Source organism: Phascolarctos cinereus, unplaced genomic scaffold (assembly GCF_003287225.1).
Source record: "Phascolarctos cinereus isolate Bilbo 61053 unplaced genomic scaffold, phaCin_HiC Scaffold_1;HRSCAF=81, whole genome shotgun sequence".
NCBI classification, from domain to species: domain Eukaryota; kingdom Metazoa; phylum Chordata; class Mammalia; order Diprotodontia; family Phascolarctidae; genus Phascolarctos; species Phascolarctos cinereus.
Genome location: NW_027555514.1, coordinates 175,250,867 through 175,274,401, shown reverse-complemented (window position 1 = coordinate 175,274,401; position 23,535 = coordinate 175,250,867). Strand labels below are relative to the sequence as shown.

Genomic DNA, 23,535 nt, shown 5'->3' with positions numbered 1-23,535 from the left:
TCCTCGAGCCTTCAGAATTCAACCCCACCATCTCAGATAACTGCTATGATTTTACCATGACCAAAAATAACCAACCTGAAACTCTAACTTCAGCTGCCATCTTCTATGCAACAAAACTTGTTCTCACTTGTTTTCTCCTCCTTCCCTCCAGTCTCAGAAGATGAAGAACTTTTCAGTCTTATTTCATACTATACAGACCTCCACTTATTCTATCCACCAGCCAAACAAGTATTTTTTCATCCTAGTACATGTCAAATACTTTCCCGATAAAATATAATCTATGTAAACTGCTTGCAAACTCTGATACTATATGACTCCTATAACTAATTATATTACTGTTATCACTGTTATCTCATTCTTTTCATCCTTTTCAATGGGGTTTAGATTAAAAATGGCCCAAGGACAAGTCACTAGTTTGCTGTTTTTTTTTTATAATTTATGTTCTACATATGGTTACACAAATGTAATCATTTACAAATCATCTCTGGACAACTCCAGTAGTAGAAAGGAGACAAGAATAACACGTAATCTCGTCCTGTTCCCACATGGTTTTTATTTATATATTTTGAAGGTTCTTCATTCCATGCAGCATGGTGATTCTGAATATTCAACAAGGCAACATCTAACAAAAACTATCTTTAATTTTTATGTACCAATGTTATATCTGGGTAGTTCTGTTAATATATTATAATCAATTCTATCTATAATGATGCTTCATTTCTAGCAGTTCTATTTGTTGAATTCTCAAGGATCCAGGAGTGCAGGAAGGGAGCATTTGCAATACATGGATTTGCCTTCTATACTTTATAAAATACATCAAGTGCTTCTAGCATATCATTCTAGCCACTTGATCATGTCTTTCAAGATAACCAATAGGTGGTAAAATTTTGGAACCTACAGAGATATGTTTCCACCACTTCATTATATAAACTGCACTGATTAAGGCTCCTTCAAGAATAAATGTTCTGTTGTTTCTGGTAGCAATGACCTGATTCCGAATTATGAGCTTTCCCTCCATTTCTATAAATAAATCAGCATGACTCTGATATTTGTTTCACTCTTTTTTGTTAGCATAGTGTTAAGTTCGTGTAGATGTTCCCCTTGAAGTGTTGGGGTTTTTTGTTTGTTTTTGTTTTTTTTAATTCCACTCCTGGATCATAGCCATTTCAAATGCTCCATCTGGAAATAAACTGCATTATATCTGACAAATCTGGCAGTATTCACTTCAGCTTAAAGTCTGTTTGTTTCAAAAATATTTCAGTTATTTATCACGTGCTCTGAAAACACCTATCAATCCTTTTACTCCTTTTTGACGAGAAGCGTTCATCTTTTTATAAATACCTTAGCTTTGTGTTTTACTAACACAGCGTAGGCTGCTTTTGTTTGGAAACTTTCTAGGTCTGTTGTTACACTCTGCAGTGCCAAAAGTAAGCATTACTACTGAATTCCATTCTGCATTTTGTTGCTATTAACTATAATTGGGCAACAATATGTTTAAGTTATTTATAGGATATAGCAGTTAGATAATGATGTAATTTTTCAATGTATTTCTGCATAACTTTATTATTTTTCTCAAGTTACTTCTACTGTAGTGACATATGAAGACTTTCTTTGAGTATTCCTAGACATCATTCCTCTTATGGTACCTGCTGTAGCAATTGATACAGCAAATACTGTGGTTTGCGAGTCTCAAAAAGGTTTTTAGTTTGTCACATAACTACAAGGGATTGAATTAGTTTATGATGGTTATTTCTATTTTGTAGATGAAGAAACCAAAAGATTAAGTAATTTGGTAAGTGGCAGAACCAGAACTCAAACTTGGGTTTCTGGGTCCATTTCTCAAACTTCTTAAGCTACCTTCTCATCACAAGATATTGTGATATTTCAAAAGATCCTTCATCAGTATGAGTACTTCTTCCAACACAGATGATGACAAAACCTTCACCTCAGAAGACTCAACCTTCACACTTCAGTAGATAATACTCAGGAATTATTATGCTGGCTCCCCCCCAAAAAAAATTCAGGTCAATTTTTTGGTGAAAAGCCATCTCCAAACTAGCTTAGCTAGTTAGTACTCTGTCAACAAATATTCAGTGCCTCGTGATAACCCTACCAAAGTCCTTTAAAGCTCAGAGGTCTGGACAGAGCTAGTGTTCTTGAAAGGCAGTGTGGTGCTATGGAAAGAGCCTGCTTCTGGAATCAGAGAACAGTTTCAAGCCCCACTTCTGATGTTTATGACCTGTGTGACCTGGAAAAAATCACTTAACCTCTCTGGTCTCCACTTTCTTTCTAAAATGAAGGGAAAAGACTAGATGAGATGACCTCAGCTCTAAATCTAGATGAGTTTAGGAGCTTTACACACATGGACTTCAAGAACTCCTTACTACAAGGAGATATCCAAGCAGCATTCAGATCAAGGCTTAAAAGATATCTAAACTGTGTATTATTCTCCTTTATGTAGAACCCTTATATTTTAGCATAAGTAACATAGTTTTGAAAGACTAGGATATCTATTAACAAACTCCAAGACAGAGTTCTACAAATGGAATAAAGACTGCTTAATGCTATAATAAATTGTGATTCTATTTTACTGTGCCTCACTTGTAACTACTAAGTACATCACACCATCGTGAAAAAAGTACTGTACAAGAACTCAAATTCTGCCTTTACCACTTATGAGCCAAATGGGTTAAGTCATTTGATTTCTCTAGGACTAATTTTTCTCAACTATAAAAAAAGGATAATACTTACCCTACTTACTTTACAAAGTCATTACACAGACTAAACGAGATAAAGCATGCATAAATGTTTGATATAACATAGAGATGTATATTATGGTAGTAGCATAACATATTATCATTATATTATTGCATGTCCCAAACAAAATACCAAGATGTCAAAAGAACTACTTAATTTCCTAACTCCCAGTTGTATTCACTCTCCTTTAATTAAAGGAATTTCAAGCACAACTATGTCAACTATTAAACCAGCTGTTTAATTTCTGTATGTGAAAATATCTTTTGATCTTTTTGTTCCATATGGGATCTTAGTAGACGAGTGAAAATTTCTGTCAGAGAAGCAAATTATTCTAACCATTATTCCAACAACAGTTATCAGAAAAAAGATCACAATAGCTATTGTGTTATTGTAGTTATCCTTTCCACACGGCAGGGGCAAGGCATCCCCAAGATCTAGAAAATCCATGTAAAATTTTTTGGCCCTCCCTTCATTCCAGAAAAGAAGTCTGAATTATTATGGTACTAAAAGATAAAATATGTTGATATTATACAACATTATACATATATTTTATGCATTTCTGAGTTTCTAAATTTTTTTCTATATCATCTGCTAGCCTTCTTGTGTTGTGTACAGCTTCCACAAAACTTCCCAAAATTCCCATTTAATTTCTTATGCCGACCTACAATATACCAAAACCACAATGGGGAAAGCTGTGATATGGAAGGGATAACTGCATATTTCTTTAAGAAATGAAGACTGGCATTCCCCAATTGATAAATGGTTAAAGGATATGAATAGGCAGTTTTCAGATGAAGAAATTAAAGCTATCTATAATTACATGAAAAAATGCTCTAAAGCACCATTGATTAGAGAAATGCAAATCAAAAGAACTCCTAAGCAGCACATCACACCTATCAGATTGGCTGACATGACAGAACAGGAAAATGATAAATGCTAGAGAAGATGTGGGAAAATTGGAACACTAATGGATTGTTGGTGGAGTTGTGAATTGATCTAACCATTCTGGAGAGTAATTTGGAACTATGCCCAAAGGGCTATAAAAATGTGTATACCCTTTGATCCAGCAACACCACTTCTAGGGCTATATCCCAAAGAGATCATACAAATAGGAAAAGGACCCACATGTACAAAAATATTCATGGCAGCTCTTTTCGTGGTGGCAAAGAATTGGAAATTGAAAGGATGCCCATTAATTAGGGAATGGCTGAATAAGTGGTGGTACGTGAATGTAATGGAATACTATTGTGCCATAAGAAATGATGAGCAGGTGGACTTCAGAAAAACTTGGAAGGACATATATGAATTGATGCTGAGTGAAGTGAGCAGAACCAGGAGAACACTGTACACAATAACAGCCATACTGTATGATGACTGACTTTGATAGACTTAGCTCTTCTCAGCAATACAAGGATCTGACACAACTTCAAAAGACTCATGACAGAAAATGCTATCCACATCCAGAGAAAGACCTATGGAGTCTGAATGCAGATCGAAGCATACTATTTGGTCTTTTTTTTTGTTTTGTATTGTTTCTTCTTTCTTGTGATTCCTCCCATTCGTTCTAATTCTTCTTTACAACATGACTAATGTGAAAATATGTTTAATAAGAATGTATGTGTAGAGCCTATATCAGATTGCACACCATCTTGGGGAGAGGGGAGAAGAGGAGGCAGAGAAAATTTAAAACTCAAAAGCTTATGGAAGTGAATGTTGAAAACTAAAAATAAACAAATTAATTTAAAAATTGGGTGGTTCCCAAGGAAAGAATCATTAGCAAATTAAGCAATTTGTGGTCACATCTATAGTGTTATCAACAGTAATCATGTCATTTGTTCCAAATAAGAGCTCCTCAGTTTATAAAAATTTTGCCTACCTGCCTATAAGACATAATTAATGTGTTTCAGTACCCACATATGAATCCACATCTGCATTTCCTGAATATTTTCATACAATGACAGTAGTAATCAAATCATACGGTATGTCTTTAACAAAAGAACAGAACTAAAAACAGGAACATTGATTAATGAAATTTTACACTGTTCCTCCTTTTTATGGTTCTATCTTTAGCCATAACTTACACATCTATTAATAATTCAGTGTTGAATTGAAAAATACTACAAAAGGCTTTTTAAAACTTGAATTGACAAATAAGAAATAACTATTCTTTGGCCATGATAGAGCCATTCTAAATTTTTCCCTTTTTCTAAGTTTTTCTCTTTTCATTTGGAGAAATAGAAAAAAAAGTTTCTTCTCATATAATGATAAAACTACAAAAACTTTCAATTAAAGAATAAAATGATGAACACTTTTAAATTATATGTTAAATCACACACAGGAGTTAAAATATTTTTTCTTTTTTAAATTAATTTATTTTGATTAGGAGTTAAAATATTAAAAATTAAAATTAAATTATTAAGTTTCACTGAGACCTTCAGTCCCCCCATCCTTTCCTACCCTCCCAGTCCTTGGCTTCACTTTTGTCCTTTTGCAATCTTAAGGTTTAGTTAATCTTGTCCAGCAAAGCAGCACCCTTCACCTTTAATCCCCTGCCCAATTCTCTGCCAGACAAACTCTGATAATCCTAAACTCAGATCCTACTTTTAACATGTTAAAGTCACACAGTCAGGTAGATGGGATTATCTAACCTCAATTGGGTCCTTACTACTACATGAAATTCCTTCCATTCATCTCAAATTGATTCACTTTCAGACTCCCTAAAGTGACTTCTCCAAACACTCCAATCCCTGTAAATAACATTTTTTCTCTTTAATTTCTCTGTACTGACCATTCCCTGCTGCCTACAAAATACGCTTAGGTCTCTCCATCCTAAAATAAAAAACAAAAAAAAAACTTCACTTAACCACATCATGCCCTTTGCCTTTAAGCTATGCCCCTGTATCTTTCCTGCCTTTCCACTACTAAACTCGAAAAAACTTCTATACAGCCTTCTGGAAGCCAAGATGGAGGAGAAAACAGTAAAATGCCATAAGTCTCCCATATTCACCTCCAAATAACCATAAATTAGCATCCTAAAACAAATCCTGGAGCAACACAACAAGCAAAATGGCCGGGTAAAACAATCTTTTAGCCCAAGAAACTTTGAAGATCAGCAAGAAAGGTCTCACTCAGGTAAAAGGGGAGCACAGTCCAGGACAGGAAGCCTCCCAGCAAACCAGCAGGAGATCCTATGCCCCAGTGCAGTGGAGTAGGCAAATGCCAACAGCAAAACCCCCCACAGGCCTCAGCATAGCCAAGGGAATGGGTAGACTCCACCTCTGACAAATGCCATGCTTCAGCACAGCCCCAAGCAAACAGGCAGGCTCCAGTAGCTAGACTGCCAAGGGCTACGGTGTAGTCCTGGGGAAATGAAGAAACACCCCACCTGTCTCAGCACACACCAGCCACCAGCACTAGTACCCTGGCTCAGCATCAGGTAAACTGCCAGACCCTCATGCCCTGTAGCAGCATCAGCCACCCTCCATCTCAATCCCTCACCAGACACAAGGGTCCCTGGTCAGCCTCAGAGCAACATCAGTGCACTACCATGTAAACAGCCAGGGCCTGCAGCCCCTGGCACAAAATGCCTGAGTGCTTCTTCCACCCCTAAAGCAGAGCTCAGATCTAAAAGAAAAGAAAAAACCCAAAAAATGAGCAAAAAGACAACAACAAAAAAAGAATCTGACCATAGAAAGTTATTATGATGACAGGGAAGATCAAGACACAAATGTAGAAGAGGATAACAATAGCAAGACACCTATGGACAAAGCCCCAAAGAAAAATGGAAAGTGGTTTAAGCCCAGAAAGAACTCAAAGAAGAGCTCAAAAAGGAACTTAAAACTCATATGAGAAGGGTAGAAGAAAAATTGGGATAAGAAATGAGACTGATGCAAGAGAATTATAGGGGGGAAAAAAGAGTCAATAGCTTGGAAAAAGAAAAGAACTGCTTAAAAAGTAGAATTGGCCAAATGGAAAAGGAGATACAAAAATCCACTGAAGAAAACAACCCCTTAAAAAGTACAATTGGCCAAACAGAAAAAAAAGTACAAAAGCTAACTGAGGAAAACAACTCCTTAAAAGTCAGAATTGGGCAACTGGAAACTAATGACTCTATGAGACATCAAGAATCAGCCAAACAAATTCAAAGAATGAAAAAATAGAAGAAAATGTAAAATACCTCATTGGAAAACAACTGACCTAAAAAACAGATCCAGGAGGGACAATGTCAGAAACACTGAGCTGCCTGAAAGCCGTAATCAAAAGGAGGATCTGGACAGCGTCTTTCAAGAAATTATCAAGGAAAACTGCCCTGATATCCTGGAACCAGAGGGTAAAATAGGCACTGAAAGAATCCACCAGTCACCTCAGGAGAGAGATCTCAAAATAAAAACTACAAAGAACATTAATAGCCAAATGTTAGAACTATCAGGGCAAGAAAAAAAATACTACAAGTGACCAGAAAGAAACAATTCAAATATCACAATCAGGACCACACAAGATTTAGCAGCTGCAACATTAAAGGATCAAAGGCCACAGAACACGACATTCCAAAAGGTAAAGGAGCTAGGACTACCACCAAGAATCACCTACCCGGCAAAATTAAGCGTAACACTTCAAGGAAAAAAAAATGATCATTCAATGAAATAGAAGAATTTCAAGCTTTCATAAGGAGATCAGAATTGAACAAAAAACCTAATCTCCAATATCAAGACCCAAGAGAAGACAAAAAAGGGAAAAGAAAGCATAAGGGATGCAATGGAGCTGTACTGTTTACATCCCTACACGAGATGATACTTGTAATTCTTAAAAATTGTACCACTAATAGCAAAGCTAGAACAAACATACAAAGACAGAGGGAATGACATAAAAAATAATTAAGGGATGAGAAAGAGGAGGACACTGGGTGCAGAAGGAAGGGAGAGGTAGAATGGGGTAAATTATGTCACATGAAGAGGCACAAAAAACCTATTACAGTGGAAGGAAAGATGGAAGGGTGGACAATGAGCATGGCTTGAACCTTACTCTCATCAGTATTGGCTCAAAGAGGGAATAATATACACAATCAGTTGAATATAGATATCTATCTTACTAGACAGGAAAGCAGCAGGGGACAAGATTAAGTAAAGGGAGGGACTGACAGAAGAGAGGGCAGACCAGGGAAGGTAGTAGACAGAAGCAAAACACTGTCGAGGAAAGAAAGGGTAAAAGGAGAGAGAGGACAAATAGGAGGATAAATAGGATGGAGGGAAATACACAGTAATCCTAACTGTGAATGTAAGATGAACTCTCCCATAAAATGGAAGCAGACAGCAGATCAGAACAAGAATTAGAATCCTACAATATGTTGTTTACAGAAACACACTTGAAGCAGAGAGACACACACCGAGTAAAGATAAGAGTCTGGAGCAGAATCTATTATGCATCAACTGAAGTAAAAAAAAGTCAGGAGAGCAATCCTGATCTCAAAAAAAGCAAAAGCAAAAATATATCTAATTAAAAGAGATAAGGAAGGAAATTTCCTTACAAAAAGGTACCACAGACAATGAAGTAATATCAATACTAAACACATATGGACCAAGTGGTATAGCATCCTAATTCTTAAAGGAGAAACTAAATGAGTTAAAGGCTGGGAAAACTGGAAAATAGGGCACAAACTAGGTAAAGACTAACATCTCACACCATATATCAAGATAAGGTCAAAATGGGTACATGATGATTTAGACATGAAGGGTAACACCAAAAGCAAATTAAAAGAGCAAGGAATAGTGTACCTGTCAGATCTATGGAGAAGGGAAGAATTCATGACCAAACAAGAGATAGAGAGCATTACAACATGTAAAATAAATAATTTTGATTACATTAAATTAAAAGGCTTTTGTACAAATAAAACCAATGCAACCAAGATCAGAAGGAAAGCAGAAAACTGGGAAACAATCTTTACAGCAAGGATCTCTGATAAAGGCTCTCAAATATACAGAAAATTGAGTCAAATTCATAAGAACACAAGCCATTCCCCAAATGATAAATGGTCAAAGGATATGAACAAGCAGATGAAGAAATCAAAGCTACCTCTAGGCATATAAAAAAGTACTCTAAATCACTTTTGATTAGAGAAATGCAAATTAAAACAACTCTCAGGTACCGCCTCATGCCTATTAGTTTGGCTAATATGACAAAAAAAGAAAATGATAAATGTTGGAGAGGATGTGGGAAAATTGGGATACTAATGCACTGTTGGGGGAGTTGTGAATTGATCCAACCATCCTGGAAAGCAATTTGAAATTATGTCCAAAGGACAACCAAACTGCGTACACCTTTTCATCCAGCAATACCACTAGTAGGTCTGTATCCCAAGGAAATCATAAAAACAGGAGAAAGGACCTATATGTGCAAAAAAATTTATAGCAGCCCTTTTCGTGGTAGCAAAATACTGGAAATTGAGGGGATGTCCATCAATTATGGAATGGCTGAACAAGCTGTGGTAAATGAATGTAATGGAATTATTATTGTACAATGAGAAATGATGAACAGGCAGATTTCAAAAAAACTGAAAAAACTTGCATGAACTGATGCAAAGTGAAATGAGCAGAACCACGAAAACATTATATACAGCATCAGCAACACTGTGTGACAACCAACTATGAATGACTCAGCTCTTCTCACCAACACAATGATCCAAGACAAGTACAAAGGACTCATGAAGGAAAATGCTATCCACATCCAGATAAAGAACTGATGGACTCTGAATGCATATCAAAGCATATTTTTTTCACTTAACATTACTTTCTGGTTTTTTTTCCTTTTGATCTGTTTCTTCTTTTACAACTGTGACTAATATGGAAATATGTTTTACATGATAGCACATGTATAACCTATATCAAATTGCCTTCCATTTTAGGAAGAAGGGAGGGAGGAGAAGGTGGGAGAAGAATTTAGAACTCAAAATCTTGTAAAAATGAATTGTTAAAAATTGTCTTGACATATAACTGGAGAAAAAAATAACTATTAAAAAAAGAAAAAATCTCCTATACACTTTGCCTTTCTTATTTTTCTTACCACTTACTCCTCAACCCCTTAGAATCTGACTTCTAACCTCACCATTTTACTGAAATTGTCCTATCCAAGGGTATGGATGGATGATGTCTCTGTTATTAAATCTGAGGACAGTCTGTTCACTCTTCATCCTCCTCAGCCTTTCCGTAATTTCCAACACTACTCCCTTCCCCTAGATACTTTCCCTTCTTTAGCTTTCATAACATTGCTCTTTCTTAGGCCTCCTTCTCCTAGTCTCCTTACCTATATCTTCTGGTCAGTCACCTCTTACTGTCCCACCAGGATTTCCTCTTCTCGACCTCCCCTGAAACCTCTTCATCCTGAAAGTTCACTTCAGTCAGAACTAAGACTTCAGAAGTGCCTTCTGCCCCTAGGACTTCTCTCCCTCTAATTAGACAGGTTCCTTCCAGAACTTCCATTTAAGGACTTGCACCCAGGTCTGTCATCTCTTCATTTCCCACCAGGCTGAATTCTCCTGGACATCTCCATCATGTCCCTATACCAGGTACTTTTTTTTCTCCATCCCACTCCCTTTAACAGCTTCTTTTAGAAAGAGTTATTTTCCCCACTAGAACTAAGCTCCTTAAAGTCAGAGCCTATCTTTCTTTTGTATTATATTTGTATTTCCAGAGGTTAGCACAGTGCCTTACACATAGTAAGCACTTAATAAATATTTCATTGTATTACCATAGAAAAATTAGGATGATAGTAGCACTAACCTCAAAGGATTATGTTGAAACTGAAATAATACACTAGGTATAAAGCAATTTACAAATCTTACAGCACTATATAAATGTGAGTTCATTATCTCTGACTCTCAAAAGTGTGGGCATCTCCACCAAAACTCAGCCCTGAGATGATTCTCTCTTGATATTCTCTCCTTAGGTGATTTTATCTGATTCCATGGGCTCAACTATGAGATGACTCCCTCATCTATATAAAATAAATATTTTATGTATTGAATGAGATATATAAAATATATAAGTCATCAAGAAAGTGTGTATATATAATACCTCTCTGAAGTCCTACAATTCTACTTGGACATCCCACCACATCTCAAACACAGCAAGTCCAAAATTAAATTTCTCATTTCAATCTAACAAATACTTATTGTGTCTTACGACATGCAAACACGGTGCTAGAATCTGAGAATACAAAAATAAAAACCAAACTGTTTCTGCCTTTGAGTAACTTACATTCAAAAGAAGGGATAACACATGTAAATAAATAAGTCAACACAAGGTAACTTGAGCAAGGAGAGAAAATTAACACAGGTGTGACTTGGAAAGGTTCAATGGAAGACATGGCATCTAAGCAGTGCCTAAAGATTCCGAGAGGCAAAAATGACGAAACAGAAGATTCTAAGCATAAGAAAACAATCTGTAAAAATGTAGGATGGCAGGATAAAATGTCAACTTCATAGCAAAGACAGCAGCCCAGTTTGGCTACAACACAAAAAGGGACTAATGTAAAATAAGTCTTGAAAGAAAGGATTGAACCTAGTTTATGAATAGCTTTAAAAGACAACATAAGGAATTTACATTTTGTCCACAAAGCAGTAGGGAGCCATTGAAGGCTTTTGACAAGGGAAATTATATGGTCAGGTACATGATTTAGGAGGATTATTTTGACAGTTGTGAGGAAGATGGACTGGATCCTCTCCCCATAAACCATATTCAGATATAAGGGTGAAGGAGATGGATGAGTCAAAAATAACGCAAGGGTTTTAATTCTTGCTGATTAGAAAGATGGTGGCACCATCAACAGAAATATAAGGAAGAGTGAGTTTATGGGGGAAAGATCCAATCCAGCCTCCACACAACTACCACAACAATCTTGCTAAGACATAGGTCCCATACCTAACCAACAATCTCTAGGGTTCCCTATTGCCCTTTAATATACAATATTGATCCCTTAGCCGTGAATTTAAGGATGTCCATATTCTTACTCCAAACTATCTTCCTACCCTTACTTTACAATAGTGTGTGACTCCCTCTATGTGCCATCCCTTGCCTTCTCCACATTTGCACTTTCCCTCCTCATGTCTGCCTTTCAGGATTCTTATCTTCCCTCAAAATTCAGCTTGAATCTCACAATATGCATACAGACATCCCTGATCCTCCCAGCTAAAAGTAGTCTCTCCCTCCTCAAATGGGGTAGTTAGGCAGCAAAGCAGACAGAGCGCCAGGCCTGAGGTCTGGAAGACTTATCTTCCTGAGTTCAAATCCAAACTCAGACGCTAGCGGTGTGACCCTAGATAAGTCACTGAACTTTGTTTACCTTGGTTTCCTCATCTATAGAATGAGCTGCATCAGGAAATGGCAAATCACTCTAGTATCTGGCCAAGGAAACCCTAACTGAAAACAATTCAACAACAACCTACTTAAACATTCCCAAACTCCCTTTTTGTAGATGGTTGTTCTGATCCCTTTACCTCCCTATCTTGAATTGTATTTATCTGTGCACATTTCAGTGATACTCCCCCTAACCTCAACTAGTTTACAAGTTCTCTGAGGGCAATGACTCATCTCTGAGAGACTTCAAAGTATCCCAGCATTTAGCACAGTGCCTTGATCATAGTCGGCACTTAATGTTTGTTAAGTTAAATCAATTATAAATAATGCACTTTCTTACCAGAATGTAAAAACTGACCAGGAGTCACATTTTAAATTGTTACACATGTGGTAAAGGTATGTTTTTAAATAAAAAGATGGATATTTTCAAGAAAATAACCCAGTGACGTAGAACACTTTAAAAAAAAATCAATTGCTTTTTTCTTAAAATATTAACTCTTACCATGTATGGTGTCATAAATTGGAAACCATCCTGAGATTACTGTAGCAGCCTCACTATACAGTAAAGGATCAATATCAATATACACTTTGCCAATGGCATCATTTGCACTGTAAGTATCATGGTCAAGTACTGTAATCTGTAGAGGCTCATCTTGTAAATCTTCATCATCCACCTGGAATTATATCCCAATATGAAATATCAGAAGTCTTCAATTACGAAAAATAAAATATTCAACAAGAGGATATGACATTTCTCATACTGCAAAGAACAGAAATTTTCTACCAAATTTCTAATGGAATTGAGAACAAATGGGATGTGATCACCATAAAATATGAACAATGGATAAAATACTTTTTCTTCATACATTCATATTTTATTAATATCTATACATAGTATTCTATAATACATGCCTGGTTAACACTGCAATAAACACTATATAAATTAGCTAAAAAGATCAAAAAGATTTACTTATAATTATCCAAAAGCAGAAAATTTAAAAAGGCAAATTTAGTTCCTATATCAAAATCCCCCATACCTAAATTCTTTAAAAAGAGAATTTTAAATATCTAAATTGAAAAAGGTCTTCATAGTCTATAATAATCAAGAAGCATATTACTGTAATAAAGTAGAAGCTAGGAAAATCTATTTAGTGTAGAGGAAAGAGTATTGGCCTTAGAGTCAAGAGAGATCACTGGTTTCAAATCCCTCCCTCAATAAGTATAAGCATCTGTAAAATGAGGATAGTAGGACCTCCCAGGTCTGTTGTGAGGAAAATGTGCAACAAAATAAAATACATAAAACACTTTGCCAACTTAAAGCCCTTTATAAATGTCAGCTATTATTATTATTTATTAGCTGTAGCAAAGCAAGAACACTTCTTCCACAGAATTTGAATTAGAAGGACCTGAGAAGAGGTAATTTCGTTTACCTTCCTACTCATCGTAGAAATTTTTTCTACAACCCCAAACCTCTGCTTGACTATTTCTAGTGACAAAGAGTCCACTGCTTTGCAAGGCAACCTGTTCCTTTTTTAGACAACTCTTAAGTGTTAGTTCGTCTTGAGAAACAGTATAATGGGTAGAGAAGATGGCATCACAGCCTTGATATCAGGAAGATGCAGATTTACATTCCACTTCTGATCCATCCTGACTGTGTGAACTTGCAGAGCTGGTGCTGATCTACAATGATAGAAAAGGTTTCCTCATGGGGCAGCTAGGTGGCGCAGTGCACAGAGCTCTGGCCTTGGAGTCAGGAGGACCTGAGTTCAAATGCAGTCTCAGACACATGACACTAGCTGTGTGACCCTAGGCAAGTCACTTAACCCTGATTGCCTCACCAAAAAAAAGCAAAAAAAAAAAAAGAAAGAGAAGATTTCCTCATCAGGAGTTCCCCTTCTAAATAATTACAAATCTAATGGGAAAAAAGTCCTCTCTTACTGATCCAAAAGTGTCCTCCCTGTTACCATCATCATCAGCATCAGCATCATCAAGATTCTAATAGTAGAAACTTCCACTTATACAACGCTTTCCAGTTTACAAGGTATATCCTCACAACAGTTCTGAAAGCTGGAAGTACAAGTATTATTCTCCCCATTTTACAGATGAGGAAACTCAGACTCAGTTAATAAGTCACATGATAAGTATCAGAGCCAGAACTCAAACCCATCTCTTTTGACTCCACGTCCCATATCCTTTCCCCAACCACAGTGTCTGCCAGTTTCATCCTTCCTTCACACTGGAAATCCTTCAACTGTTTCAAATATTAAGTCATCCATTAACCAAAGATAAATATCCACGGCTCTTTCAGCCATTCACTACTCTGATCACTCCTCTCTTGATTAACTATAACTTATCAGTGTCCCATTGTGGCATCTTCTAAATATGGTATTTCAAATAAAACACAACACTCTCTACAATGTACATATATTACATTAGGTTTTTAGCAGTCTTTTTACACTACTGGCTCACAATAAGTGTAGTCAAATAAAACCACCAGAGACTTTTCATGTGAACTACTGCCAAACCATGTATTCCCCATTCTATCTGTATGCAACTGTTTTTTAACCTCAACAGAGAACTTTTACACTTTTAATCATGAAGTTTTATTTTTATTAGCTATCGCTCCCAGCTTTGTGTCACTTGAAAACTGATAAACACACTCTGTATGTTTTTGTACAACTGATGGATTAAAATACTGAAGATGAAAGGGTCAAGGACAAATATTCTTTCTCATAGCCTTGACCGTTCCCTCCAGGCTGACAGCAATAGATAATGATTAAGTGACTTGCCTAAAGTCATATAGCCAAGTATGTGTCCAGAATTGATATTTAAACCAGGGTCTTCCTGAGCCAGCTGAATAGCTATTATATCACCTGCCTTTCAGCCTTGTCATCTAAGGTGAAATATGGATTGGATGACAGTATTATTCAAAGGTAATAATAATAATAGCTAACATTTACATAGCACTTACTATTTATCAGACACTACAGATGTGCAGCTAAGCAGTTCTATACTTCAAGATACAGCTCTTGACAAACAGATAAGCTATAATAAGGACTGTGACAGATCTGTGATATACTACTGTAAAAATGTACATTTTAGTGCAAACTTGGCACTTCTGGGCCAAAACAATCGAGTTCAAACCAGACTGAAATATAATTGGGAAATGTTTAAAAAATAAAAATATAATACAACATAGATGATGTTAACTTATGGTTTTCTGAGTCAGTGTATGGCCTGCAGAGATCGGGTTTTGGGTTTTTTGGTTTGTTTGTTTTTCTTTTTTGACACTGCTGCTTTAGAGTATTTGATGGATCAAAATACATCTTACACAAGAAAATTCAAGTGATCACATCCTGTAAATTAATGCTGTATCAACTACTGTTTGAAAATACAAGTAAGAAAAATAATCCAAAAATAAATTTGGTAAATACAGTTCTTCACAAGGTAAAGTACACTGTTTTTAGCAAAATAAATAAGATTGCAATGGAGATTTATTCTTTTCTATATTCCAATGTTTAATAATTATCCAAAAATAAAAGGCTAAAAGACTGTATGGAAGATATTACCATAATTTTATAAGAGCTATTCAAGTTTTTATGCAGGAAAAAACCCCACATATTTACAAACTACTATAGTGCAACACACTAAGCAAACATTATTTATAAGAATAATTAAAATCTTACCTCAAATTTAAACCATTCTGAGTTCCACTGAGGGTTAAGGGACTTATTATACACATCTGTTTTAAATGTCGTGTTACCAAATTTCACCTAAAAGTAAGAAATTGTTGTATTATAATCACATAGACTGCAAATTAAATGTAAAATTTTAAAACAAAAAATTAATACTAATTAATCTATAAAGTGGCTTATCTCATGAAATACACAATTAGTAACATCTAAGTTGAGAACACATCAAATTAGAAGAATAAAAATGAAGTTATGTTATGAAATCAAAAAAATTCTTAATCAAACAAGCTACTGGTGCTGAAATATGGGAATGGATAAAAGAACAAATATGAACCAAAAACATTTCCTAAGGAAGTTTAAACAATGTAAATCATGTGTCACAATGAGAAAAAGAGCCTAGAAACCATCTAGAACTGGTAGCCAAGGGCAATACTAGTTTAAAACATAAACTCATTTGTAAAGTCTTACAAAAGACAGTGGAAGACTATGAGTAGTATCACTTCATAAAACAACAAGAAGCAATAGGGAGAAAAAAAGTTTACAGAAAGTTCAGCAAGAAAAAAACTGGAGAAATTCAACTTGAATGCACTTAAGGATTAAAGTGCATCAGACCTCAAAAAATAGAAGAGATCTGTAATAACCATTTTCCTCTATCAATGACAATAGGCTCACTACATGTAGACAACATCAAGTCTCAGATGTACTGCTTGAGGAAGCAGAAATGACACTGTAATTTTAAAAAATGGGAGGAGCTGCTGGACTAGACAAAACAAAGAGGTGAAATATGCAGATAACACAATTTTGAGGGCATTAAGGGATTGATTGGTTCTCAAGTTTTTTGAAAGAAGGAAAGAAAAAGGCTTGGAAAAAATCTAGGCTTCAATAGTTAACGTAAAAATATGACCAAAAGAATATTTAACTTATATGTATAATTCTCCATGTATGCAAAATCTTTATGAATCTATACATATTCTTGATATATATAATAAAAGTATGAGAAGGAAAAAGGTAGGCTTTTACAAACCACATTCTAAAATAGAACATATTTTTACAATCAAAATATTGACCAAAAGGGGCAAATAATGCCAGTTTTTGTTGACTTAATTAACAAAACATTATGTCTCCTATGCAGATGTCAATATTATATAATTTGCCCTCAAAAATATAACAGGACGACCTTTGATGAGATTCTATAATTTTTTTTGGGGGGGGGGAGAAGGCAAGGCATAAAACAGACAAATGTTCAACACAAAGTAACTTGGATGTCCTGAGCAGAATCCAAATGAGAAAGAATTTCCCTATAGATGGCAATATTCACCAGACACTTATTTGTACATAAGTATACTGACTGTATCATGCCCTAGAAAACTGCCAAGTGTCCAAGTGTGATCCACAGTTAGACAATTTAGCCTAACTACCCAACACAGAAAATACTAAGTGGTTTCAACTCATTGATTTTCAACAAGCATTATGTATGTGCAATGTTCCAGGTACTGTTCTAGGTCCTGAAGAACAAAAAGGGGGAAAAAAAGGTCCTAGCCCACAAGAAGTATATAGTTTACTGAAAAATGCCTATTGTTCAAACTATGATATAGAGTTGGATGAACATTCCACAGACCTGGTCCATACACTGTGAACAGACAACAAAGACAGACAATGAGCTGGGCATCGAAGAGGAGGAGAGCAGGCTAGATAGTCTTTGGGAAATTGTTCAACGTTTTTGAATGCCTTCAATCTTCTTGAAACACAGACCATTTCTGGAGAAAGATTTGGAACTATGCCCAAGGGCTATGAAAGTGTGCATACCCTTTGACCCGGCAAAACTACTACTAGGTCTGTATCCCAAATAGAACAAAGAAAAAGGAAAAGGACCTATGTGAACAAAAATATTTATTTATGCTGGCAAAAAATTGGAAACTGAGGGGAATGCCCATCAATTGGGTAATGGCTGAACACATATATGATTGTGAAGGAATACTATTGTGTCATAAAAAATGATAAGGGGGATGGTTTCAGAAAAACCTGTAAAGACCTATACGAATGGATACAGAATGAAGTGGGCAGAAGTCAGAGATCACTGTACACAATTATACACATTGTATAAAGCAATATTGTAATGATGATCAACTGTGAAAGACTTGGCTGCTCTGCTAAAGACTTAGCTATTTAGCTACTCGATACAATGATCCAAGATAACACCAAAAGACTCATTATGAAAAATGATATCCATCTCCAGAGAGAGAACTGATGAATTCTGAGTGCAAACTGAAGTATAATTTTTTCACTTTATTTTTCTTGGGTTGTTTTGGGTTTGGGGTTTTTTTTTTTTGCAAATGGCTAATATGCAAATGTTTTGTTAAGAGCGTCACAATTCTGCCAGCCACCCACATTAGCAGCCTAAGAGCCATCCTTGATTCTTCTCTCCCTCAACCTCCAAATCAAATCCACTACCAAGTCTTGTCAATTTTATGTCCACAATATTTCTCCTACCTATCCCCCTTCCCTCTATTCAAAGCGCAGCCACTCTAGTTCAGGCCTTCATTATTACCTCTTGCCTCAACCACTGAAAAAGCCTCCTACTTTCAAACTCTCTGCTTCTAGTTTCTTCCCTTTCCAAACCTTTCCAGACATACTTTCCCAGGTGATATTCCTAAACATAAGTCTGACCATGTCACTCCCTTATTAGAAAATCTTCAATGATTGCTTCTAGGATAAAATACAAATTTCTCAACCTACCATTTAAAGCCTTTCCACATCTTGCTCCCACGTACTTTTCCAGTTTTATTTCACATTTATCTCCTTCACACAAAACTCCATTCCAGTCAAACTAGCCTGCTTATTATTCCCTTAACATCTCCTACCTCCACGCCATTAAATAAGCAATCTCTCATCTAGATTGCACTCCATCCTCACTTCCACTTTGTACAATCTCTGCCTTCATTCAAAACAATTCAAGGGTTATTCCCTATACCAGCTTTCCTAATATTCATTCCTCTCTTTCCCATATTAGTGCTGTCTCCCATTAGAAATTAATTTGTATCTATATCTGTAGCATCTTCCAGTAGAATGTAAACTCCTAGAGAGCAGGGATGCTATAAATCTTTGCATTTTTTTCTTTGAATTCCGGTACCTTGCACAGCCTAGCACATAACAATTGTTTAATAAATTCTTCTTGAATTGAATTGAAAATGTCCCAGACTCTTAATATTACCTTCGGCAAACTATTGCTTTCAGATGATCTGCTTGTAAAGCCCAGTGCTAGAAATTTGCCCATATATCTACAGATGCAGTCCTTAAAGTATGTGGATGATTTATGACATGAATAAAAATGCTACATTACGATATGAAGTATGAAATAGCAACTGTCCTAAAGCATCAAAACCCAAAAGATGCATAACATTGTGCTAAAACTATGGATATTATTTGCCATTTTCACTTGTTTTCTATCAGAATTAATTCCTTCAGGGCCCTAGGCCTATATTAATTTGCATAACTTTTATAGTAATTACTAGTTTGTCGAAAAAAATTGTGCAATTTGAAATAGGTGGTAACACTTAATTAGTTTCCTACCTTAAGGGAGTAAATTCACACGCTATAGACCTGCTCAAAAGATCTACTGTCATAAACAAGAGCAGAAAGTATTAGTTATGTTGGAAATGCCCATGCATCTTTATTTTGGAGAATGGTTACCATAAAGAAAATAATCTATTTAAAACCTTGTGATTCTCTAAATTCACACCACCTTCTAATTGCAAACAACAGCAATAAGTACCAAAATCTTTAAAATTGTCTATAACACTGACTCGCGCCTTCAAAATGTGTGTATGGTTAAGTGTCTGTCCAGCAAAGCCTTAGTCTACCGACTGGCCAGGTGGATTAGTCGAATGTCCTTGGGTCGGGGTCACACACACAGCATGCAGGGGCGGCCAGGTTTAGGCACTGCAACCCTTGGGCTATCCCATGGGTGTGTGCCGGTGTAGACACACCCGATGTGGTCACACTGGAGAGGGGGCAAAGGAGAGCTAGAGCCCGAGGGAGCACAGGTGGGCAGGAGCCTCCCCCGGATCTGGGGCTCCCTGGTGACTTAGGGCAAGACAGAGCACCAACCTCAACGAAGGCATCGGTCAGATCACTCGCTCGGTCCATTACGGGCAAATGGCGCCCGGCCACAATCTTCACCTTCAGCTTTCCGGGCATCTTCCCCGGTTCTGCCGCTCTCCGTTAAGAATCCTGCAGAGACAAACAAGCGCCTGTGCGCCAAGCCCGAGCTCACGGGTGGGGGAGCGTGTGGGGGCGGAGCCACACTGCGTGCGCGCGCTTACGTAACTGACTAGCGAGGAAGGGTGCGCGCGCGTTCGCTGCCACCCGCTCCTGCCGCCTCCCCCTTCCTCCCGCCCCTTCACGCTTCGCGCAGATGCGTGTCGCTTTTCTCGGTTCCCGTTCCTAAGAGGGCAGGAGGGTGCGGGTACCACACCCTCATGCCGGAGGGGCTATGAGGCAGGCCCAAAATGGTTCTTCCACCAGTGTATCCAACCACTGGAAAGAAAACCGGAATTTAATCTAGACCTGGGAGTGAACCTTTACTGGTCCCCACGTCCGCGCCTTCTCGCCTCAGCAAATGGCAGCGCCTCGCGCCAGGTGGGGGAATTAAAAGATGAGGGGATCGATAAGTCGGTTATCTTCTCAAACCTTGAAGAGAATCCACCTCGGAGAAGAGAGGAAGAGAGAAGGGCGGGACTTCGTTCTGTAGGGCACTAGGACGAATGCTGAATCATCGAGCTGCGGATGTGGGAGCGGCAGAAAAGCTACGCCTTGGAACCGTTCCGAGCCAGGTTCTGAAGAGTTCTTGTTAAGACAGTTTCCAAATTAGCCTGAATTGGGTCAAAGTACATACTTTATGGTGCTACCTAAAGCCGCTAACCCCCATTGGCTGTTGTTTTTGTCATATTAATGTTGTTGAATTAATTTTAAGTAAACTCAGAATCCAGGTCTCAGTCTATCAGTCGTCAACCATTAAGCTCCTACTATGTGCCAGGTACTATAAAAAGCGCTGAGGATACAAAGAAAGGCAAGGGTTGGTCCCTTCTCTCAAGGAGCTCCAGTAGTCTATTGGGTGAGACAACTTGCAAGCCATTATGTACAAACAGAAGTATAACAACAGAGGGAAAGCAGCAGATTAAGGGAGATAGGAAATGCTTCTTGCAGAAGGTGAGACTTTAGCGGAGATTTGGAGGAAGCCAGGAGGTGACGATAAGGGATTCTAGGCATAAAGGACAGCCTGAAACAAGCATTCAGTAAGCCTACGATAAGCCAGACACTGTACTAAGCACTTGTACAAATATCTTATTTAATTCTCACAACAAAGAGTCATAGGTATTACAATTGAGGAAACTGAAATAGACTTGTCTAAAGTAATACAGCTAGTAAGTATCTGAGGTTAAATATGAACTCAGGTTTTCCTGATTCCAATCCCAGCCATCTAGCCACTTCCCCTCCTATCTGTAGTCCAGAAAGAAGAATGTCTTATTGGAGGAACAGGTAAGAAACCAATGTTGTTGCCCGCAACCAGATTGTACACCGAACGGAGAGGCATGAAATAACTTGAGACATGGGCCAGGAGGAGCAGAATTACTGACTCAGTTTATTCATCTGAGGGCACAGGATATATAGAGAAAATCTAGCCTAACTTCAAAGAGTCCTTCCTGTGAGATACTCCCCAGAACATCTGCTGAGGACATGACAACATAAATTTCCTCATTATCAGGGTTCCTAGATTGGGTTGTAATTCCAAGGTTTTCCCAGGCGCCTTGGCACCACCTGCATAGAGGAGTGAATGTGTAAAGGTTCAAAGAGTGAGAAGGAATGTCTCAGGAACCTTCTAATCAGGAACGGATTGGAGAGCCATACCACTTAATCATTGAGCCCTTTCGGGTAAAAGCCTGGGCAGAGGTCAAACTCTGCCTTGGATCTTAAACCCTTATCAGACTCTTAAGATCGGCCCTCAACACAATGTCACTGAATCTCAGGTGGATGTAAGAAGATAAGAGAGATGGGGAGGGGTCAGGTTATGAACGGCTTTATATTTCATCCTGGAGGTGACAGGGAGTACAGCAGTTTATTGAGCAGAAGGGGATATGGTCAGACTTAAACTTTAGGAAGATCATTCTGACAGTCGAATGAAGGATGGAGTAGAGCAGGGAAGGATTCTGTGGCAGGGAGATCAACCAGCAAGCTATTGCAATAATCCAGGTGTGAGGTGATGAGGATGATGGGAGTGGTATCAGAGGAGAGAAAGGGGCATATGTAAGAAATGTTATGAAGGTAAAATCTACAGGCCTTGGCAACATACCGGATTTGGGATGTGAGAGAGTAAGAAGGATGACACTGAAGTTGCTGAGCCTAAGGGGCTGGGAGGATTATGGTAAGCTCACCACAGTAGACTGTTTTACCAAAGTATTTCAGTGGATCCAACTGTTGGTCAATCCTTACATCTATGTAGATCCCAACCCCTCCACAACTCCCCATCTGGATGATTTTGTTCTATGCTTTCCCATAAGTCCTTCCTAAAAGATTTACCAAATGTAGTAAATCTAATGTATCTCTGAGTCCTAGTTCAGTACTGTGGCTGCCCTTCTTTTCCTTCCACCACCTTGATTATGCCTTTCAGTGATGATATTGCTTATGAAATTTTTTTGTGCTTAAAACATTTCTGGTAATAATCTGCAACTTAGACTTATCATGCCCTTCTCCATTATCCTTTTGGTCACTTGCAATTTCCAGGCTTCAGAAAATTGTGGTACTTAGTGGTTCACAGACAATAGCATCTGTTGGGGGGAAATAGGAACCACAGCTATTTCATATCTTGATGGACTAAAAATATAGAAACAGCTCCCAAAAACCTGGTGGCCTAAAAGTGGAAAGTAACCAGAAATACACCATACTATGTAGTTAATCTCATCTACTTGTAACAACTATTTGTTGTCCTTGGATAAAAGGCACCTGCAGTCTTGTCTAAATAGTTATCTCAACCCGGCAGTTGTGTCTAAAAGAACATCTTTCACAATTATAAAAGTATTTGTTCTCTTCCTCTTGACCAGAGGATGTCTACTCATTCCAATAACATACCTTGCCAACTACATGACAAAAGCTTCCCTTTTCTGCCTTAAATGATTCTCCCTTTCTTTACCTTCCCTCTCCTGTGAAAGGTGTTATTTATCTATCCTAAGTTGCTGAAGAATGTTGCCCACTGTCTATGTACTCTAAGTGGACCTAAAAAGTTATAAAAAAAACAAAACAATACACCTAAATCTGTCCCCAGAATGTTAAAGCTGCTATCAATAATTTCCTTAGCATGATAGTCATTGGAATCCCCATGATAGGCACACCTTTCCCAAGAGGTCTCATTCCTTTCTATCTAGAGAATTCCCCCAACAAATCATTGGGTGAACATTATTCATATAAAGATGGGACTTTTGGAAGACAGCTTGAGATAAAAATTAAAGACTCTAGGTGTTTTGCCAAAAGCAATCCAGTTTGCTCTCTTCCTTAAATTCTACTGTGGGTAAAATGCTATTAAATAGCACTGCATGCTACAGAGAAATCTTTCATGAGAGGAAGAGTCAAAATATGGGAATATGTTTTCATGATTACACGTGTATAACCTATATCAGATTGCTTACTGTCTTGGGGAGAGAGGATGGAAAAGAGGGAGGGAAAAAAATTTGGAACTTAAAATTTTA

The 23,535-nt window shown here is 37.4% G+C and overlaps 1 protein-coding gene across 22 annotated transcripts in view; it reads right to left on the bottom strand.

Annotated features, from left to right (window-relative positions):
• C2CD5 (C2 calcium dependent domain containing 5) overlaps positions 1-20,677 on the bottom strand; it is a 129,785-nt gene extending 109,108 nt beyond the window's left edge. For 21 of the 22 annotated variants that reach the window (XM_078155134.1, XM_020994222.2, XM_078155155.1 and 18 more), the window contains exons 1-3: positions 19,904-20,677; positions 15,791-15,877; positions 12,607-12,778 (exon numbers count right to left, since the gene is read on the bottom strand). In XM_078155134.1, coding sequence (XP_078011260.1) covers positions 12,607-12,778; positions 15,791-15,877; positions 19,904-19,993 — 349 coding nt within the window. In that variant the 5' untranslated portion in view covers positions 19,994-20,677. The remainder of the gene's footprint in view (positions 1-12,606; positions 12,779-15,790; positions 15,878-19,903) is intronic. The other variant, XM_078155117.1, reaches the window with a different exon arrangement.
• Positions 20,678-23,535: the final 2,858 nt, after the last annotated feature.